Raw genomic sequence first — 18,903 nt, forward strand, 5'->3', positions numbered from 1 at the left:
TATATGGAGGCATTGTCCTATTTGCACTGTTTCCCTAAAGCCAGCATAAGCTGCCCTACCACACCTCAAGATCTGAGCTCACAAACAACAAAAGGGAGCATCTTTCAGCTTCCTATGATTCTCTCTATGCCTACAGATGTAAAGGCTGGAATTTGAGAGAATGTTACTCCATTTACTCAATGTCTTTGCAAGAACTTATATCTTCCACTCCAGTCTTCTAAACTACAATATGTAAATGCTATGATAGGCTCAATAGGTGGAGAGGATAATAGCTTCACACTACTTCTAGATATAAAATAGGTGAACAGACTTTCTAAATGGATATTAAGCAGATATCTGTTAGCGAGCACTGCATTTTAGAGTTTTGACTCAGCATGATTAACAGCCACATATATCTTTTAAAAACGTTGTAACAATCCTATATGAATTTAGATAGCATATGTTCTAAGGCTACAGACAGAAAAAGAGGTATGCAATTTGCAAGGATTTGTGTTTTTGGTATTGAGTAAGGACAGACAGCACTAATCTGATGCAGGCACAGCACAAGCAAGCACTATGGAAACTCAGTTTTGACTTACAGCACACTACTATTTCAGTTGTGGGTGTTTATTGAACAAGATTACTAGTCAAGCCAACTGTCAAGTAATTTTGGAGGACATGGATGATATGAATGAACATATTTTCAGCTGTGACCCCACTATATATCATATTCTAATCTAGATTTCCAAAGATGAGAGGCTAGTATAATAAACTATTACACCACATAACTCGACCAAACTTTAATCAATTTACATCTCACTGTGAGCCGGGTTTTTATAGAATAGACTGTCGCAGAGCTAGATGCACATCCTAATTAGCCAAAAATAGGTTAGGTCAGGGGTCGGCAACCTTTCAGAAGTGGTGTGCCAAGTCTTCATTTATTCACTCTAATTTAAGGTTTCGCATGCCAGTAATACATTTTAATGTTTTTAGAAGGTCTCTTTCTATAAGTCTATAATATATAACTAAATTATTGTTGTATATAAAGTAAACAAGGTTTTTAAAATGTTTAAGAAGCTTCATTTAAAATTAAATTAAAATGCAGAGCCCCCCGCACCTGTGGCCAGGACCTGGGCAGTGAGAGTGCCACTGAAAATCAGCTCGTGTGCCGCCTTCGGCTCGCGTGCCATAGGTTACCTACCCCTGGGTTAGGTAGTTTCCTCTTAGACCCCCATAAATCCTGTATCCCCCAAAACAAGACATATGGCCTAAGTGATTTTCCATTAGACTACAATACATATTTCTGCTTCCAAGCTATTGCAGAGATTGTTAGCAAAGTGGGAAAATGAAAGAAATATTTAAGAAATTTGGGATCTATATTAAAAACCCCTGAAAAACTTTTGAATTGCAGAATCTTTTATGCCTGCAATTTACTCCTGGATCCACTCATGTTTGCCAGAAAGAATAATCTAATGAAATGACCAAATTGGCCAAATACATGTAAAATAAGGTTTGAGTCTTATTTAAATATTTACTGAGAATTTGCATACAAGCGCAATAGAAAGAGCTTTCACTTACATTTTATATCTGCATACATATGGCTGACTGTGAATCGGTCTTTGCCTTCAGGTGCCCATGCTATCCTTTCAGCCATAAGGTAGAGAGCTCCATCCTGTTTCTTTTGACGCACCTTCTTTACGATCAGTAACACTTCCTCAGATGACGTTGCCATGATGGCTATAAGGTGCTATTAAAAGCACATGGTACAGTTAGTTACTTAATTCAATAGCAATTAGTACAGTATTTCCATTGACAGATTTTTTCCAGTATTCCAACTTGTTTCAAGGCTTCAAAACTTGCATTTGCACTTCAATATTTACGTTCTGTAAACTAACAGCAGCATACAGTCATTGTCCAAGCCTTATCAGACAAACACTCTGAGCTCCACTTTATACGTGCGGTCAAACTTTTTCGGATTAAATAAAATAGTCACATACAACTATAATAACCCACAGCCATATTATACTTAGATTTCTTTTCCAATCCTCCTTGTGCTCCAGCTACACCTACATTTCATCTAATTCCTCTATTTTCTATTTCTCTTTTATGTTTCTTTACTGGTTTGTCAAGTTGTGAAGAGCGCTTATACCTCAGAGAGCGTGTACACTCCAAATCCCCGGTAGCATTTCATAGTACTTTCCTTTTGTGATGGGAACTCTATATGTTAAAACTACTTGGAAGGGAAGAGGGACGAAAGTATCGTAGACTTACAGGTTCTTGCAACTGTACCTCCCGAGTAAAACGATGAACTAGTTACTTTCCCCTTCCTTCAGCATGATCCACTGATTACCATGCAAGACTCGAATGAGACTTCAGACACAATCATAATTTTAACTGGCCTATTTATTTTGTTCCAAAAATACTCAAGCTCTAATCTTGCAACCACAGAAAGATTGAGAGTTTTGTCATTGACATCAATAAGCCCTTCTGTAATTGGGAAGAAGGATAACGAAAGTGCCAATGTCTTTTTTCCTTTATTGTTTTCCCAATCTTAAATTTCTCAAGAGAACAGATAAATAGTAACATACATATTTTACTATATTCCATCACTACAAACTTCACTCCTATCAGAATGACATGAAGTTTCCTTCCATACTATATCCTTTAAATATTTTATTCCCATCCTACTCCTGCAGTTTTTTTTGCCATGTACCTTACTGCCCCCGCCTCACTTTGCTACCAGTGTATTAAGTAGTTTTAGAGACCCTTCCAATACTTTGAATATTAACATTTACATTTTCTTATATTTTAATTGCCAAGATCTACATCAATACTTTAAAAGAACATCTGTATAATATTTTAACACCTATTAAGAATAGGTATCAGAAATCAATATATATATCTATTTATACTTACTTATGGATATGTTTTTTACCTGGATTTTAAATACTGTACAACTTTGAAAATAAAAATCTGATTGTTTTAAACTTGAACATCTATATGGATAATTACTAAGGACCAGCACTCTGCTCAGTGAAAATGTTACAAGCTGAGCAATCAGACAAGTGTGTTAAGTACAATATTTGAGAGAAGATGTTTAGTAGTAAGATGTATTTGCACTTAGGTTTTGATCCAGAACCAGATCAACAGGTTTGCTATTAACTTTAATGCTGCAGTATTGGGCACGTATATGATTTCTGCCTGTTTGTGACAAAACTGTGGTAATCACTAGAATACTTAGAAAAACCAGTAACAGCTGATATTTTACCAACAAAGACTTAATGTTTCTGGCACAGTACTTTGCAGTATGCAGCTTCTGAATGCATAATATCCCACAAGTGGCTTGTTCCATTGTCTGGGAAACTGAATGCACTACCTCCGTGCTTTTCTGTTCTTTTTTTGGTCATTGCTACTTCTTTTGCTTTTATGCCTCTGTTATAATTGTACTTTAAAGATGGCAGCTCTGACATAAATGTCTACAAACTACTCGCAAGTAGCAAACATTATCCAAGATGGGGGGGAGGGGAACCCTGAAGTCCTCTTTAAACAGTGCATTAACAATCAAAATATTTCACTAATCAGGGTTTAAAAAAATACTACACACCTACTATCGAACAAGACAAAATGGCTCCACCAGTTAGGTTCTGAGGCAATACAAATACTAAAATAGAAATCCAACAGCTTCTCCTCTAATTGCTGGTGGGAGGGCTCTCTTTTGTATTGTCTCTAGATAATATGTGTCTATTGAACTGAATGAAGAAGACACTGTCTTCTCTATCATCTAAAGCTTTCTAGCTGCTGTGAGGGAGGAAAAGTCCCCCAATATTTTATCCATCCCCTCAGACTCCATTTTTGGGGTGCACTTTCTATTGAAAGTCTGCAGCAGCACTGTGAAAGTGACATGATTCATGACAGTGTCACTACTGCTCCCAGGGGTCTGAACTACAGTTGTCAAGCTGACAAGTTGTGTTAATTTTAATCTGCCGCTTCTTAGCAAAACTATAAATTAGCAGCAAAGGCATTGGAGTTGTCTAGTTGAAACTCAGGAAGATGGCTCTGTGTCAGTTTACACTTGTTTCAAATTTGAAAGATTACCTTTGCAACCACGAAGACTAGAAACCCGGTTTTATTTAAAAGCTTAAATTCTGCAGAAATTGATGGCTTAGGGACCCCCAATCAAGAATGGTAAGAGGATTGTACATGCCATGTACTAAGCATTATGAAATTACAACTTGTTAGATACAGCTTTTAGCTATCTCTGACCGTAATTTATCTATGAAACATGAGGTTATGTTGTTGAACATTTGTGTTCTGCACCAGGATCTTTGAAATAACAAAATACAGAGGAGTCACATCTTACACGGGGGTTAGGTTCTGAAATCAGTGTGTAAGGCAAAAATTGCGTATAGTCAAATGTTAATTGAGTGGAATGGCGGGCGGAATCGCCCGCACTACAGGTACAGTATTTAAATTGTTATTTTTTTCTTTTTTGTTTTGTTTTGCCGAGCGCGTATAGTTAAAATTGCGTAAGTTAAATGCACCTATGATACAACTCCACTGTAGGTAATATTTCCAAAGAGCATGTAGATAAATCAGTGGTTCCAACTTGTGGGTAGGACTCCATGGAGGAGGCACAAAACTTCTCCTGGGACTGAAACTTTCAGCTGTATATGACTGCTGACACTCATCCTGCAGCATAAGTGGTGATTAAAAAAACAAAAACAAAAGAAGACAGAACTACAAGGGTTGTTTATTTCCCAACCCATTTGTGAATATTCCCCTTGAAACTGGGGAAGGAGGGATAAATGCAGGATGTGAAGAGCCCAGCAAAGATTGGACAGCGATAGTGGGGAAAAGGACCTTCAACATACCCACTTCCATTTCCCTAGTTCGTGGATGAAGTCAGGCAGCAGAGACTAGCTAGCAGCTACTTTTAAGCCACCTGTCTGGCTTCTTTGTTTCTCTTTAATTAGCTCTCCCCTACCATTCCTGTTCTCTGCTCCTTCTAGAGTAGCCAAGTAACATAGTGGCACCAGGGAATCTTATCCACTCCCCTCACACATGGATTAATTTGGGAAGTGAGGTATGGACAGAGAAGAGATGCCACTAATAGTCCTGATTTGGCTGAGACAAAAATGGGTTTTGAAATGGTCCTAGGCTTCTGTGACAGGCAGACAAGAAAGGGTGGTCATCTGTCATTTTACTGTAAGGAAGGGTAGAGAGCTACAACTTTTCTGATTAGACAAGCAAGACAACAAGCTGAAGAACTCTGGAACTTATGTTTTGGGCCTGTCTATACAACAAGTCTGGACCCCTGGCATGGTTAGAAGCATCTGTAGTCTAATGTAGTATTTTAGTTGCAGTAAGACTAGAAGAAACAACACCTTACTTGCTTAATTGAGAGAGAAAACTAAGATGTGAATGCATGGCAGATGCCACCTCTTCTTAAATCTGTGGCATTTTCTTTTAGGTTTTGGAAAAAGGAGAGTGGTGCTATTATTTCTTTGCCTTTAACTTACTTTGTATATAGGCCTATGGGCTGTAATCTCCAGCTAAATTTCCCACTATCAAACCTCTGAATCTTGAAGTTTCATTTTAGCTACAGTTTCAATGTCACAAGTGAAAGGAATACTGTGGTTTCCTGCCCTCTTTGGTACTTCTCACTATCTTGGATTTTATGGCAAGATAGCAATGCTGAAGGATGGACAATTACTGGTGACATTTCCATCTCTCCCCTTCTTTAACCTTTTGTTCCAGAACTTCATCTTATCCCTCCCTTTCCAAAGTTTCAGTGTCTCACGTATACACCAAACAGAAAAAGATCACCCAATCTGTTGATGTCATTTGTGCTCCTGCACAGTGGTGCTTTTATCAGCACTGGCAGCATAGTGTATTGAGTGGCAAACAGGCTCAACTGTGCTAGTAGCAGCACAGCATACTGAGACATGAGCAGACTCCTGTCAGTCAAAACACATGGCAACAAGGTCTAAAATGGGATGCTGATTCTTTAAAAAAAATGGGGGAGGGGGGGAAGTGAGGTAAGCCTCACAAAGATTTACAGAACTGTAACTTAAACCTGATCCTACAAGCTACTCCACACAAGCAGATTTTCACACCCACATGGGGCTCTGCAGAGATTCAGAAGTCCACCTGCATAAAGCAGCGTGCATGATCAAGGTATATATTTTAATAAATCACATGATTATCTGAGCTGGGTTCCAACCAGACCATCAAGCATCAAATCCTGATCATTACACAATGGCATTTTTTATCTTTAACAAACACACGAGCAGGACTTTAGGTTTACCTCATTTGGAAGGGCACCATCAGCAGGTCAACATTCCCTCACGTTATGCACTGCTAGAGAAAGGAACATGTTCCTGCCACCACCACCGCACCTACAGGCCCCTGGGTCCTCTCCCGCCCAGCTTGTCCTGTCATTCCCCCAACCCGGCTGCACTCCCTCCCCCACGCCCAAGCACACCGTGTATTAATAAATCCGCCTCTTCCCCTGTCCGCATCTCGCTCGGCGGTAGCGGCCAGCGCAGAACAAGCCGAGCTGCCCTCGCCCGGCGATAGGTGGGGAGCCCGGAGTAGCGGGGGCCGTTGTGCTCTCGGGCTGTCAACGCCGGCTCGCAGGGCTGGGTGCCTCGCTCCCCGCCAGGAGCCAGCACAGGGACCCCGGCCCGGCACACCCCCTCCCCCAAAGACACGGGCCCCCGCCCGGGGAGCAGCCGCCGCCCCCCGCTGTCCCAGCTCCCCCCTCCCCCGGAGACTCCGCGGAGCCCCTGGACACCGTCCAGACTCCTACCGTGCGGGCGGCTGCTCAGGCCCCAGGCCGCCGCTGGCTGCTGCCGCCGGGTGCGGGCGCGGCGGGATGAGGGGGCGGGTGGCGCTGGGTACTAAGTCCAGCCGCTGCCGGTGCCGCTACTAGGGGGGTCTCGCCGCCTCCTGGTCCATGGGGCGGCCAGGGAGCTGGGCAGTAAGGGCACGTGACCGGAACTAGCTAAAGTCCCGCGACGCATCGAGGGAGACCGGGTCACGTGATGGGGGAGACTGCTGTCGCCATGACACCTCCCGGTCACATGACAGGTTTTCCCCGCCACCATAACACTCCAAGATCACGTGATGGCTTCTCCCTCTCCCCCCCCTCCCGTCGCCATGACAGTGCGCGGAAGGGGGTGATGACGGGGTACCAACAACGCGGCCGCCACCGTCCGGTCCCTCCCATCCCGATCACCCGGCCCCGAACACCGAGAAGTCCGGCTCCTTCCTTTTAGTTCCGCCTGTTAGGTCCCGTCTCTTCCGCTCCGGGGTACCGCAGCGCTGAGGGGGGGCGGGGACTTCCCTAGGCAACCGCCCGAGGGGGGAGGGGTGAAAAGAGCGTAGCCGTCACGTGATCTGGGGTTAGCTGTGTGCGTGTGACGCACTTTTTTGCGGGCGGGCGGGCGCGCGCGCGAACTAACGTGTTTCAGGTGGCCGGGGAAGGATCACGTGCCGTGGGGGCGGGGCCGGAGAAGCAGCTGGCGAGTTTGGCGTTCGGTGGGTGAGTGTCCGCGCGGGGAGCTGGGCAGGGGGCCAGGAGGCGGGTGTGGGGAGCCGCAGCAGCGCTGGGGACCAAGCAAGGTGTAGTGGGCGGGTCCCATCCGTTTCCTGCCGTCCCCTCTCCTGTCCTGGTGCCGAGGTGTGACTGTCGCCCAGCTCCCCTGCCTGGGCAGTGCTGGCTCTCGCAGGGGCTGCCGTGTCCCCGGCAGCCTCCCCTGGGTGCCACAGCTGACACTGATACGCCAGCAAACCCCAGCGGGCGAGAGCCACCGTCTGCAGACTGGGAGCCTGAACTTGGAAATAGCTTCTCGGTTTCCCGTCCTGGCGGCTCCGCGTTGTTGTTGCTAGTATGAGTGGCAGCAGGGAGAGTCTCCCCAAGCAGCTCCTGGCCCTGTTTGCCCAAAGTGCTTTCAATCTGAGCTTAAAAATGAACGTAGGAATGGGTGAAACATACGCGCGAGCAAGAAGGTGACCCCGATGGACCTGAGTCTGCAGGCAGACAGCGCTAGTGGCATTGCTGCTCCCTTGGGAAAGCCATGGGCTGACTTGTATTTAGGTTCCTGTGGCAGCAATGAAGGAACATGTATGTCAGTTTCAACTACAGCTTGAGAAAACTGTGGGTGGTAGACATGAGTACTGGAGGTTCCTCAGAGAAAAGAGGATCTACAAAAATAGTTGGGGAGCTCCCCACCCATTCCTCAGAAGAACCTGAAGGAGGGGATGAATGGCAAAGCCCCTTCCAACAGTTGCCAAAAGCTTATGGCAGATGGGAGAACAATTATCCTTTTCCAGGTGTGGGTGGTGTGATTTGTTCAATCTGCTACTGTATGTAGTAGAGTGGAATTAGAGTATTTTGTTTATTAGGCCAAATCTCCCCTAAAACGTGTGAACAGCAATAGATATCTTAGTCTGTAAACACTAGAGATGCTCCCCTCCATATCCTGGAACAGACCCAAGAATTCCAGAAGTCCCAGTGTTTCTTTGCTGTCAGCAAATATCTTTGAAACTCGCTGTCAAAGTACATGTCTTATCCTTCTAGTGGCTGGTCCTCAGTAAATAACAGTCTGCTGCTACTGCCAATTAAGTGGTAGAAGTCTGTGCTGTGGATCTAAAAATGCCCACCCTCCCAATGACGCTAATGTAGGGTGACCAGATGTCCTGATTTTATAGGGACAGTCCCGATATTTGAGGCTTTTTCTTGTATAGAAGCCTATTACCTATTACCCCCCACCACTGTCCCGATTTTTCACACTTGCTGTCTGGTCACCCTACGCTAATGACATGTAGCGTGTTCAGTATAAAAACTTAAGGTAAGTTATTTTTTAAAAAGCCTGAGGAAACTGCCATTTTTGTATTCAGTGCAAGGTTTGGATGGTGGTGTGCAGGAAATAATGCATGGGACCCCAAACTGATAGATGAAGATAAAAATATTGAATAGCTATCCCATTCAATGCATGAATGATGGATCTTGTGGAAACTGTTGTATGTAGTTAGGGTGTATCATAGTGCACATGCACAAGGAGGCTGAGTTAAGATTGAACGGGCTACCTTAATTTTGGTATTTTTTTAACCTTTGAATGCTTGATATTGTAACATTCATATTTTAACAACATATTTTATATGTAATATCAATTTTAAGTGTGCCAATGCAGTGATTTACACTGGTTTAACCAGATTGAGCTTCAGAATTGATTTTTAGCTAAATCAATGCAATTTAGTCTATGGGCTGTGCCTAGATTGCACAGGAGACTGTAAACCCATCAGATATTTACCTTTAGGAATAATCAAATTATAGCTTATCCAACAGACTAACATTTCTTAAATTAATTTCAGTGTAAGTTCATAGACAAAACAAAGTAGGGCCCTACCCTTGCAGTCGGATCCATGTAGGAGGATCAAGTCTGCGGTCTGTTAGATTCCCCCCTCCCTTTTGTATCTTTATGAGCAGTCTTAAGTCTTTGTCTGCATTAAAAAGTGTTTCCCTGTATAGCTATTCCAGCAAATCCTCCTTGTGTAGGCAAAGTTTATACCAGCAAAAGATTTCTTTTGCCGGTATAGCTTATACCAGTTCTCTGAACAAAATAAGCTATACTGCTATACCCGTGTTTGCTGTCAGGCTATATTGGGTTAGGGGTGTTTCCCCTCTCCCCCCTTCTCCTAAGTGACAGCTATGTGAGCATACTTTTACGTGTAGAGTAGGTCTTGAAGAACAAAGGTGGGGCTAGAAAGTAAATTGTAATGGATCAAGAAAGGGATTATATTCTTAAATTTAACTTCTGCAGGTACAGCTAGAAGCTGAAGTAAATAATGCACCAATGATTGAGTATTGCCAGGCTTTCTTAACTCAATGACATCTGTGCCAATGATACCAGACTCTTACAGCCATGTATTGGCAGAACTTGAGTGTTTGGATCCATTGCTTTCTGCACTCAGGTTGGATTCTAGTCGTCTGAAGGTAAGTTTGGTTCATGCTTGTTGCATTTACTATGTTGTTTCTTTTTTTTTTTTTTCTTCAGACACAGAAGTCAATATTTTTGTCATGCTACAGCTTGGTGAATTACTGCATAAAATTACTTTGATTTGTATAGCTCTAGATTAGAAGCTATTATGCAATTTGTAGATTATGACTTGGTATTTGCTACTTAAACCTTGGGTCCAGTTTTATTACTGTCAGCTGCATGGTCGAGAGCAGTGGCTTCTTGGAAGAACAGTTAAGAGCAGTGTAGAACAAACAAAGATGGATTTTCTCTTGTCTATAATGAAATGAATAGAAAAATCTTGCATGTTATCTTTAAAAATGTTGCTTGCCCATTCTTAAAGTCAAAATAATTTGCTATTTAATTCTGTTTTTGAAGCAAATTATGAATATAAGGTACTTTGAAAATAGATTAGTCAGTTGCAGGGAAAATGCAATATTTAACCCCAAAGCCTCTAAGAGCATGGTCACTTAAACCTTAAATCATAATACAAATGTTTTAATTCAAATTATTTTTTGGTCAGCCCATGAAATTGGATGATTGGCTAAACTTTTAAGTGGATGCTACCTTACTCCGATGGACAACTTCATAGGTCAAAGTATAGAACAGTTTGCTGTGCTTATTGAGTATGATGGCAGATCCACCAAAAGAAAATAACTTTTGCACTTGTTTAAAAAATATAGTCTAACAAGGTTTAAAGTGCCCAAACAGCTTATGAAAAAACCTGAATGTGTCTTTTTCTGTGTCCTTTATCACTAAAGATATTTGCAGGAAAACAGTCTTCAAGAGTTTGTTTGCTTTTGTTGTCCACTCCCTTTTTAGAATGCACTGGTTGCACTTCTCTGACAACCTGGCCTTGCTGTTGCATATCTTGGGGGTGGGGGATGAACGATAGGCATAGAATGGGTTCTTTGTCAAAGCTTTGGTTTTTAACAAATAAAGGACAAATATGAGATGCCATTATCAGTGGAATTTACATTTATTTAAGTAGCTACAGTGTCCTGTGTCATAATTCTTTCAGTGCACATGTATAGCTGTGTCTCGGAAATGGCTGGCTCTGGGCAGTTCAGGAGGGGGATTAAACCTGATTCAAAAAGAAGGCTGGAAACAGAGGCTGTTCCTCACTCATAAGGTAAGGTTAGAATTGTGCAAAAACCTCAGGGAAGGGCAATATTTCAGTTGCAGAAGTGGGGAAATGGTAGCTTCGTATTAAAGTCCTAGGAATGTACAGCCTGTTGAATCATCCAAATAAGCTGAATTTTCTGACTTCTTTGTGTTTGAAGAGAGAGGTGGTTGTTTGCAAAAATAGTGCTTTGCAAAGTGTGGGGGTTTGAAAGAGGAGTAGCCTGAAAGGGTGTATAGTCTACGCCAGGGGTCGGCAACGTTTGGCACGCGGCTCGCCAGGGTAAGCACCCTGGCGGGCCGGGCCAGTTTATTTACCTGCTGACGCGGCAGGTTCGGCCGATCGCGGCCCCCACTGGCCGCGGTTCGCTGTCTCGGGCCAATGGGGGCAGCAGGAAGCCGTGGCCAGCAAATCGCTCGCCCATGCCGCTTCTCGCCGCCCCTATTGGCCCGGGATGGCGAACCGCAGCCAGTGGGGGCCGCGATAGGCCGAACCTGCCGCGTCAGCAGGTAAATAAACTGGCCCGGCCCGCCAGGGTGCTTACCATGGCGAGCCGCATGCCAAACGTTGCCGACCCCTGGTCTACGCAGTTGTTCTCCAGACTCATATTTTACCTTTTTAAAAATAAGTCTCTCTCTCTCTGTTATGTTCAAAAGAAAATCTTCAAAATGGGAAGTCAGCATAACCAGTTTGGAGTGTCTATCTAAATTTACAGCCAACCCAAAACAATAACTCTAGCTGTGAATTGCCTCAGTCATTTCAATAGGGGCTAACTCAAATGCCAATGATGATTCTCTAAATATTAACGCTGTTAGCTATTACTAAGGCTATGATTTTGTCACGGAAGTTACAGATTCTGTGACTTTCTGTGACTTTGCAGTGGCTGGTCGTGTTGGCTCCAGGGCTGCCTGAGCCAGGGCCAATCACACCAACCTTTGCTGGGGCAGTTTTCGGCCACCGCAGGAAGAATTTGGGTGGTGGGCTTGGGGCGTGGGAGGGGCAGAGCTTACCTTGGGGGGGCTCCCCAGAAACGGCAACATGTCCCTCCCTCAGCTCCTAGCTCTGCCTGCTGCCTCCGCCCCCGCAGCTGTCATTGGCCGCTGTTCCTGACCAATGGGAGCTGCAGAGCTGGCAGCGTGCAGAGCTAGGAGCTTAGGGAGGGACATGTCGCTGCATCCCAGAAGCTGGGTAGGGAGCCTCCCAACCCCCTCCCGAGCACCAGCGGAAGTCCCAGGCTCCTCGCCATTTGCGGTGCTTCCCTTCACCCCCGGACCATGCTCCCAGCACTAGTGGCGCCCCCCGGACTGCTCCCTCAGCACGTGTATTTGCGGCGCTCCCCGGACCACCACCACCCAGCGTCCGCAGCACTCCCAGTATTTAGTCAGGTGTATAGTACAAGTCATGAACAGGTCACAGGCAGTGAATTTTTGTTTACTGCCCCTGACTTGTCCATGACTTTTACTAAAAATACTCGTAACTAAAATGTAGTCTTAGCTATTACACTGCTCAATGCACGTAAAACAGGAAAAGAAGTATATTACGAAGATCTATCTATTCCAGTGTTCCCCAAAGTTGGTGGCATGTGCAAAGGACTAACTTGGGCTGGAGGAAATGTTGAAAGTATATAAATTAAGATTTTAAAGGCTCATTGGCTTTTAACAACATGTGTTAGGGTTGGAGGCAGGGAATGATGGATTTAATTTTCCTATGGGGAGGAATGGAGCTTCGCTTTCAAAAAGCTGAGACTGTATTATACTAATAATGAAGTGATTGCATATCAAATGGTCTGTTCGTTTTTCACTGTTGTAGGGGGAAGATGGATGAATAAAGGTTTTATTTATTTACAAGTCTTGATTTCTAAAAAAGTACAGAATTAATACTGCTGTGATGCCGGTGATGGGATCAGTAAACCTCCTTGTCAACCAAATGATTTGGAGGCACTTCTATTACAAATATTTCTGTTTCGTTGTCTTCTTGTAAATGTATCTCCTTCAGTACTAACTCTGTCTTTCACTTGTCCAAGTCCTTGAGACAGACATAATTTAGGAGCATTTTTAGATCTAATTATGCCTTTATGGGTATACTTTTGTATTTTATGCCAGGATTTACCCTTTATTTGGTTACTTTTCAAAGTACTCCTTAACACTTGAGTTGTGTACAATTCTTTAAAAATATAACCACAAATTTCCAGTTGGCCCAAGGGCCACATGAAAGATCTTCTTTGTTACTTGAAGTACAGAGTGAAGAGGATGCTGTCTAATACAGATGGTATACTTAACTTCCACGTGCAGGAGACGGTCTTTTTCACTGTGCTAAAATAGGTTGTCAGTTGGTCTCAGTTGCACTGAGGATTTGGTAATTCGTTAGGAGCCTTTTGCATTGAGTTCATCAGTTTAGAATCCAATCCAGATCAGTAGCTATCAGATATCTTTACAGTCTAACAATAGTTGGTGAATTGAAACCACAAACTCATTTTGGTTCCTTGTGCATTGCTGTTTGTATTCTCAAAACAACCTTCATCATTGGCAGAATTGAATGGGTTTGAAAACTGAACCCTTGTCATTCATGGAGCTGGTTCCCTCAGTCCAGAATTTAAGATATTGCGTAGTCGTGTCAGATGAAGTAATTTTCATTGCCACTACCTGTGTTCCTCTTCAATGAATGAACCACAGATCTTCAGTCTCCAGGACTGTCAGTTGGACGTTTTTCAGAACCAGTAAGTTCCACTTAAAAAAAGTGACGAGAAGGCAAAGAATCCAAGAGCACTCGAAGCTACTATGTAGACTGACTTTCATCTCTTGTTGTAGTTCTCAGGTAGAGGATAAGAACTGTGTATAACTAAACATAGTAATGAGAACTAACTTGACTACTGCACTTGGAACTGTAGTCACTTCATCACTTGACTGGTCTTTCTTGCATCAGGAAGGTGCCATTTCCCGGGTCGCCTGTTGTTTACATGATGAAGATCATGTTGCTGTTGCCACCAGGTGAGAAATTTGATTTAATTAATTTTCCCCTTCCTGCCCCAAGGCTATAAAGCAACTTCTCGGGTGGAGTGTATTCCACCATAGCCATGTTGGTCAATTTCCCTGTTAGCTAAGCCCGAGACATTTCAGCGGCATGTGAAAGTGTGTTCGCTGACCTGATAAAGTGAAATGGGTAATTAAAACATTTATACGTTGAAATTCCAGTTAGTTACATTTATTTAACTCACAACTGCCACCTTTATTGGCAGTTTCAGAACAGAGGCCCAGGTTTGAGTGAGCAACCCTCCAAGTTAGGGCTGATGTACATTGGTAGGTTGGTGTGTGGAAGCTTGTATTGTGCTTATCTTTGGATAAATGTAGCACTTTGTTTTTCAGAATTGTCAACCTCACACTTTTCATATGCACAGCATTCAAACACAACTTATATTAAAATGTATTCTTTGTTTAGCTTGCCTCTTTCTTGCAAGCAGCACTTCTTTACTACTGTTATAAATGATTGTCACTTTCAAAAGATCAGTTCTCTTAAAAATGTTAATCTCCTAACTATTACAGTCAAGGCCTTGTAGTGGTCTGGGAACTCAATCAGGAGCGTCGTGGAAAGCCAGAGAGGATTTATGTTTCCACTGAGCACAAAGGCAAAAAAGTCACATCTCTTTGTTGGGATACAGCCGCACTTCGAGTTTTTGTAGGAGATCATGTGGGAAAAGTGTCTGCTATCAAGATTAATACATCCAAACAAGGGAAGGTAAAATATTACCCATTTTCTTTGCAATGAGAGGAGATTCCAACAGATAGAGAGACAGATTGTGTGTCCATGTTTGTAAGTAAAATCAGGATGGGGGAAAGAATTCACTAGCAAATTAAGTTCTGCTCGTTTTAGAGACTAGTCAGGAGTGATGAACTAGATACTGGTATAAATGTTTGCTTCAATTCTTGACAGTATACATAGCTAGTCCAGCAAGTGGCAATATAATGTAAATATTCTAAAACACATTAGCATTCAATTTGGAGGTACGATTTACCACTTTTAAGAGACATTGAGTTCAGGATGCATTTTTTTGCACAGTGATGCAATTTCTTTTTAGAAGTCTGAGTGTAAATCCACAATTTCTGCCTTGACGATTACTTTAAATAGTCTTAAGTAATCAAAAGATGGATACACCACCTATTATGGTACTTCTGGTTAATTGTAGAATGAGTCCAACACTGTACAGGATGATAATAAGTTATTGTCTGCACTTACGGCGGCATATAGAATACAGGCACTGCACACCCAGCTAGCATAAGTATAAATAGCCATGTAGACATGACTTAAGTGAGTAGAGTAGAGTGTCCTCCATTGCTAAACACATGAGTATATACTCTACGTAGCTCTCTACATGCTCAAGCCTTGCCTCCTGTGTCTACACTGCTGTTTTTAACAGTGTAGTGTCCTGCTGCCGGAGTCTATTCCCTGCCACAGGGAAAGGCTCTGGCAGTGGGGAGGCAGCAGGAAACACTCCACCAGCTCCCCCTGCCAGAGACTTCCCTCGCTGTCTCCCCCTGCCAGAGCTTTTTACTGCCATGTCTAGCTACACACTTCAGTGACAAGTGTGAACGCAGCCCTCTTTCAATGTGGCACGTAGTTACATGTGTATTGCCTGTATTCTACACACTGCCGTAAGTGTAGACAAGGCAAAAAACCCTTTGTCACAGTCCTGGCTGAGCTGCTCCCACTGGATGCTTGGCAGGTAGCTGTGTTTGTACCCACACGCTGGATCCATGTGCTGCTAAGCTCCTCTGGATAGGTTTCTGGTTTCTCGGGCACACTTCCCAGGCATAAACTCTCTGATGCCACTTATGCGGAATGGGACCTTGTGGTTGAGCTGTCTTGGACTCCAGGATCAGTGCTGACCTCCCAAACCCTCCAGTCTCACCAATAGTTGAAGCACATCTTCCCCAGAGCTCCATTCTCATGAGTATTCTGGTTCATCATTTAATCCTTTAGGGACATGTGAAGTTAAAGCAAGTAATGCACAAGGGCTTTCTAAACTAGTTATGCTTTATTCATAAATCACAAGAGATAAACAGATATAGGCAAAATCTAATACCTTTACGCAATTCCCTCCCTCAGGTGCTCATGCTGAGAGGTGTTTGGATTTTGGTTAGTGCATTCAAGGTCCCAGGACCTCCTCTCCTTCCTTCCTCCTGACCGTCTAGCCACCTTGTTCTGTTCAGTGAGAGAACTACTCAGAACGCGCGGTGTCCATTTATAACTTTCCAGTTCCTCTGCCATGTTACTCTCCTAGTCAGCCTCAAAGCCTCCCTCAGGTGATCAAGATCCATAGTCAGGTGTGCTGTTGCTTGGTTACTGCCTGTCTGAAGTCCAGACTGAAAACACTAGTTTCTTGCAACACAGCCTCCCCGTGTAGGTAACTGTTATAGCCAAGGTAGACCTATTAAAATGTTAATGACTCTTGATGTTCCTGTCATAGATGTCTAGTTACGATCTGTGCCATGTATAATACAGTCCCTGTTATTAAATGGCTGATTCAGTATACACTGAGGCTTTCCGTGGTCCAGCAATTTAATAATATGAACCGGAATTCGTAAGTTTTACAAAAGGAAAGTCCCAAATCATGTCACAACTCCACAGTTAAACATGTTACCAGAACAATAGCAAAAAAGAGCAAAACTGGAACTGAAAATTATAGGAAAGTGGAAGTTTGGGTTTTGAGGTTCATATCATGTCAGATTTAGCCTTAAATCTGCAAAGTACTTTTAGAAAACTGGCTTCTGTCTTTTTTGCTATTTTATAATTAGGGCTTCAGATTTGTCAGAGCATTTTATATAAAAAATCATGGAGCAGTCGCTAAGCCTGTGACTTTTACTAACTTTGTTGTGACAGAGGGGCAGGCCAAACCTGAGTGGTGCTGCAGTCCCATACACCTGGTTGCAACACCTGGAGAGGGGAGCTGGGCCCAGCCCTGCAGGGCAGGAGCTGATGGTGTGGGGTGAGTCATGGACGTAAAAAGAAAAATCACAGATAAATGGGAGAATCATGCTATCTGTGACTCTTTTTTTCCTGCCATGACAAATCTATAGCCTTATTTATAATGTATAAAGTATTACCTATAAGAAAAGCCCGAAAGCCTTTGTATTAAAGAAAAAAATCTGCTTGTTTTATTTTAGAAATATCAAGTATGTCAACTCTATTCTTTCCTGGTTTTACTGGGTTACTTGGGGGACAAGGGGAGAAAATGTCTCTGGAATATATAATGTGTGCATGAAACCCTCACTAGAAGGGATTGGACTGTTGAAGACGTGCTTTCTCCAAAATGTTAATTGGCCATTGAAGCTAAATAATACCCAAAGCTTTTATAGTCAGGCTATGGCCTGTCTACATTAGAGAATTGTAACAAACTTTCCACTTGTGCTACTACTGGTTCAGCTGCATCAATGTCGTCATGAGTGAGAGCCCAGCTGTGTGCTACCCGATGTATGTCCCACAGTCTGTGCAAGTCATCTATGTGAGAATTATTTGGTGAATGGTATTTAGACAACATACTGCAGAGTAACGCTGAAACTTGCTGACATTTGTAGGTCACTTAAATTTGAAGCTAAGTTACCTTAGCAGATAACTTTTATTCCCTACGGGAATACACCTAAGGGAGACTATTGCTGGCTTAAAAGAAAATGTGCATTGCATGGGTAATGAAACACTTATATAGAAAGAGAAGTTACTTAAAAAAAAGTATGATATACAACAATGTAGTATAAATATACATTGATGGGGGGAAAAATTACAAGACACTATAAACAAGGCTCCCATCTTGCCAACACGTATGTGAATAACTGTATGTATGTGGGTAGTCCATTGAAATCTGTAGGGCTATTCACTCGCATAAACATTCTCAAATCCAGGGTCTTGTTTTTAAAGGAAAAGTAATGGTGTACGTTATTGGATACAGGGCAGAGTTAAATTAACGTGAACAACCACAAACAGCTTGAAGTTTGCCATTTTCTGATCTTTGAGTGCAGCACTTTGCAACTGTAACTTTTTCTTAATGTTGTTTTTATGGAATATTACCAGCATTGACCTACGCCCAGTATGTGGTGTTTTTGTTTGTTCCTTTAGGCAGCGGCTGCTTTTGTAATGTTTCCAGTTCAGATTATAACCACTGTTGACTCCCGTGTAGTTCAACTTGATTATTTGGATGGAAGACTGCTTATTTCTTCACTTACTCGCTCCTACTTGTGTGATACTGAGAGGTAAGTTATACGCTAACTGCAAAAGTATCAAGACATCTCTTAAAGCTGGAAACCGATTCAAATGGATTAGCTGAAAGATCATTCTGCTTTAGCATTTACATTTATCATTCGTAAATTTCATCACTCGAAATTGTTATCATTTAGCTGGTCAGACATACTCATCATTGAAGAGATTTACTGGCATATTGTACACCAGATGTCGTCCCGTAACAGTATTATCTTAATAGTATTAACGTAGTTCTTGGTTTTGCATCTAATTTTAGGGATTGGGTTTCATGGTTTTAAAATGAATTATAGCTTTTCTGAAGAGTTGTAAACTAAAGGTACATTATTTAGTGTCTACACTGCACATGCAGTTTAACGGACACCCTTAAACTTTGAGTTAAGCAGAGACAGCAAGGAAAATACTGGTCCTGCTGTGTAGACCCTAGTTAGATAGACCCAACTGGCTGGGCAAATAGCATAGAAATTATTTTGATTGCTAAAGCAAAATAAATAGTAAAAATTAATGCAAAAAGGATGTAATGTCTTCATAAAGTAC

The 18,903-nt window shown here is 42.7% G+C and overlaps 2 protein-coding genes across 14 annotated transcripts in view; one reads left to right on the top strand and one right to left on the bottom strand.

Moving 5' to 3' along the window:
* Window positions 1–6,931, bottom strand: part of GTF2H1 (general transcription factor IIH subunit 1) — a 40,138-nt gene extending 33,207 nt beyond the window's left edge. For 3 of the 9 annotated variants that reach the window (XR_010600956.1, XM_008164486.4, XM_065594743.1), the window contains exons 1-2: window positions 6,791–6,930; window positions 1,558–1,726 (exon numbers count right to left, since the gene is read on the bottom strand). Coding sequence is in view for 8 of the 9 variants with exons in the window: in XM_008164486.4 (XP_008162708.1) it covers window positions 1,558–1,711 (154 nt within the window). In the remaining variant the exon portion in view is untranslated. The other 6 variants (XM_042858797.2, XM_042858796.2, XM_042858798.2 and 3 more) reach the window with 6 other exon arrangements.
* A 226-nt stretch (window positions 6,932–7,157) lies between these two features.
* Window positions 7,158–18,903, top strand: part of HPS5 (HPS5 biogenesis of lysosomal organelles complex 2 subunit 2) — a 44,059-nt gene continuing 32,313 nt past the window's right edge. Inside the window, exons 1-6 of one of the 5 annotated variants that reach the window (XM_042858794.2) lie at window positions 7,158–7,294; window positions 9,807–9,979; window positions 11,023–11,133; window positions 14,047–14,111; window positions 14,664–14,856; window positions 18,229–18,362. In XM_042858794.2, the coding sequence (XP_042714728.2) occupies window positions 9,872–9,979; window positions 11,023–11,133; window positions 14,047–14,111; window positions 14,664–14,856; window positions 18,229–18,362 (611 nt within the window). In that variant the 5' untranslated portion in view covers window positions 7,158–7,294; window positions 9,807–9,871. Of the gene's footprint in view, window positions 7,295–7,387; window positions 8,317–9,806; window positions 9,980–11,022; window positions 11,134–14,046; window positions 14,112–14,663; window positions 14,857–18,228; window positions 18,363–18,903 lie in introns of those variants that run through there. The other 4 variants (XM_005293948.5, XM_024102168.3, XM_065594738.1 and 1 more) reach the window with 4 other exon arrangements.

The sequence above is a fragment of the Chrysemys picta genome, chromosome 4, assembly GCF_011386835.1.
Source record: "Chrysemys picta bellii isolate R12L10 chromosome 4, ASM1138683v2, whole genome shotgun sequence".
Classification (NCBI taxonomy): Eukaryota; Metazoa; Chordata; order Testudines; family Emydidae; genus Chrysemys; species Chrysemys picta.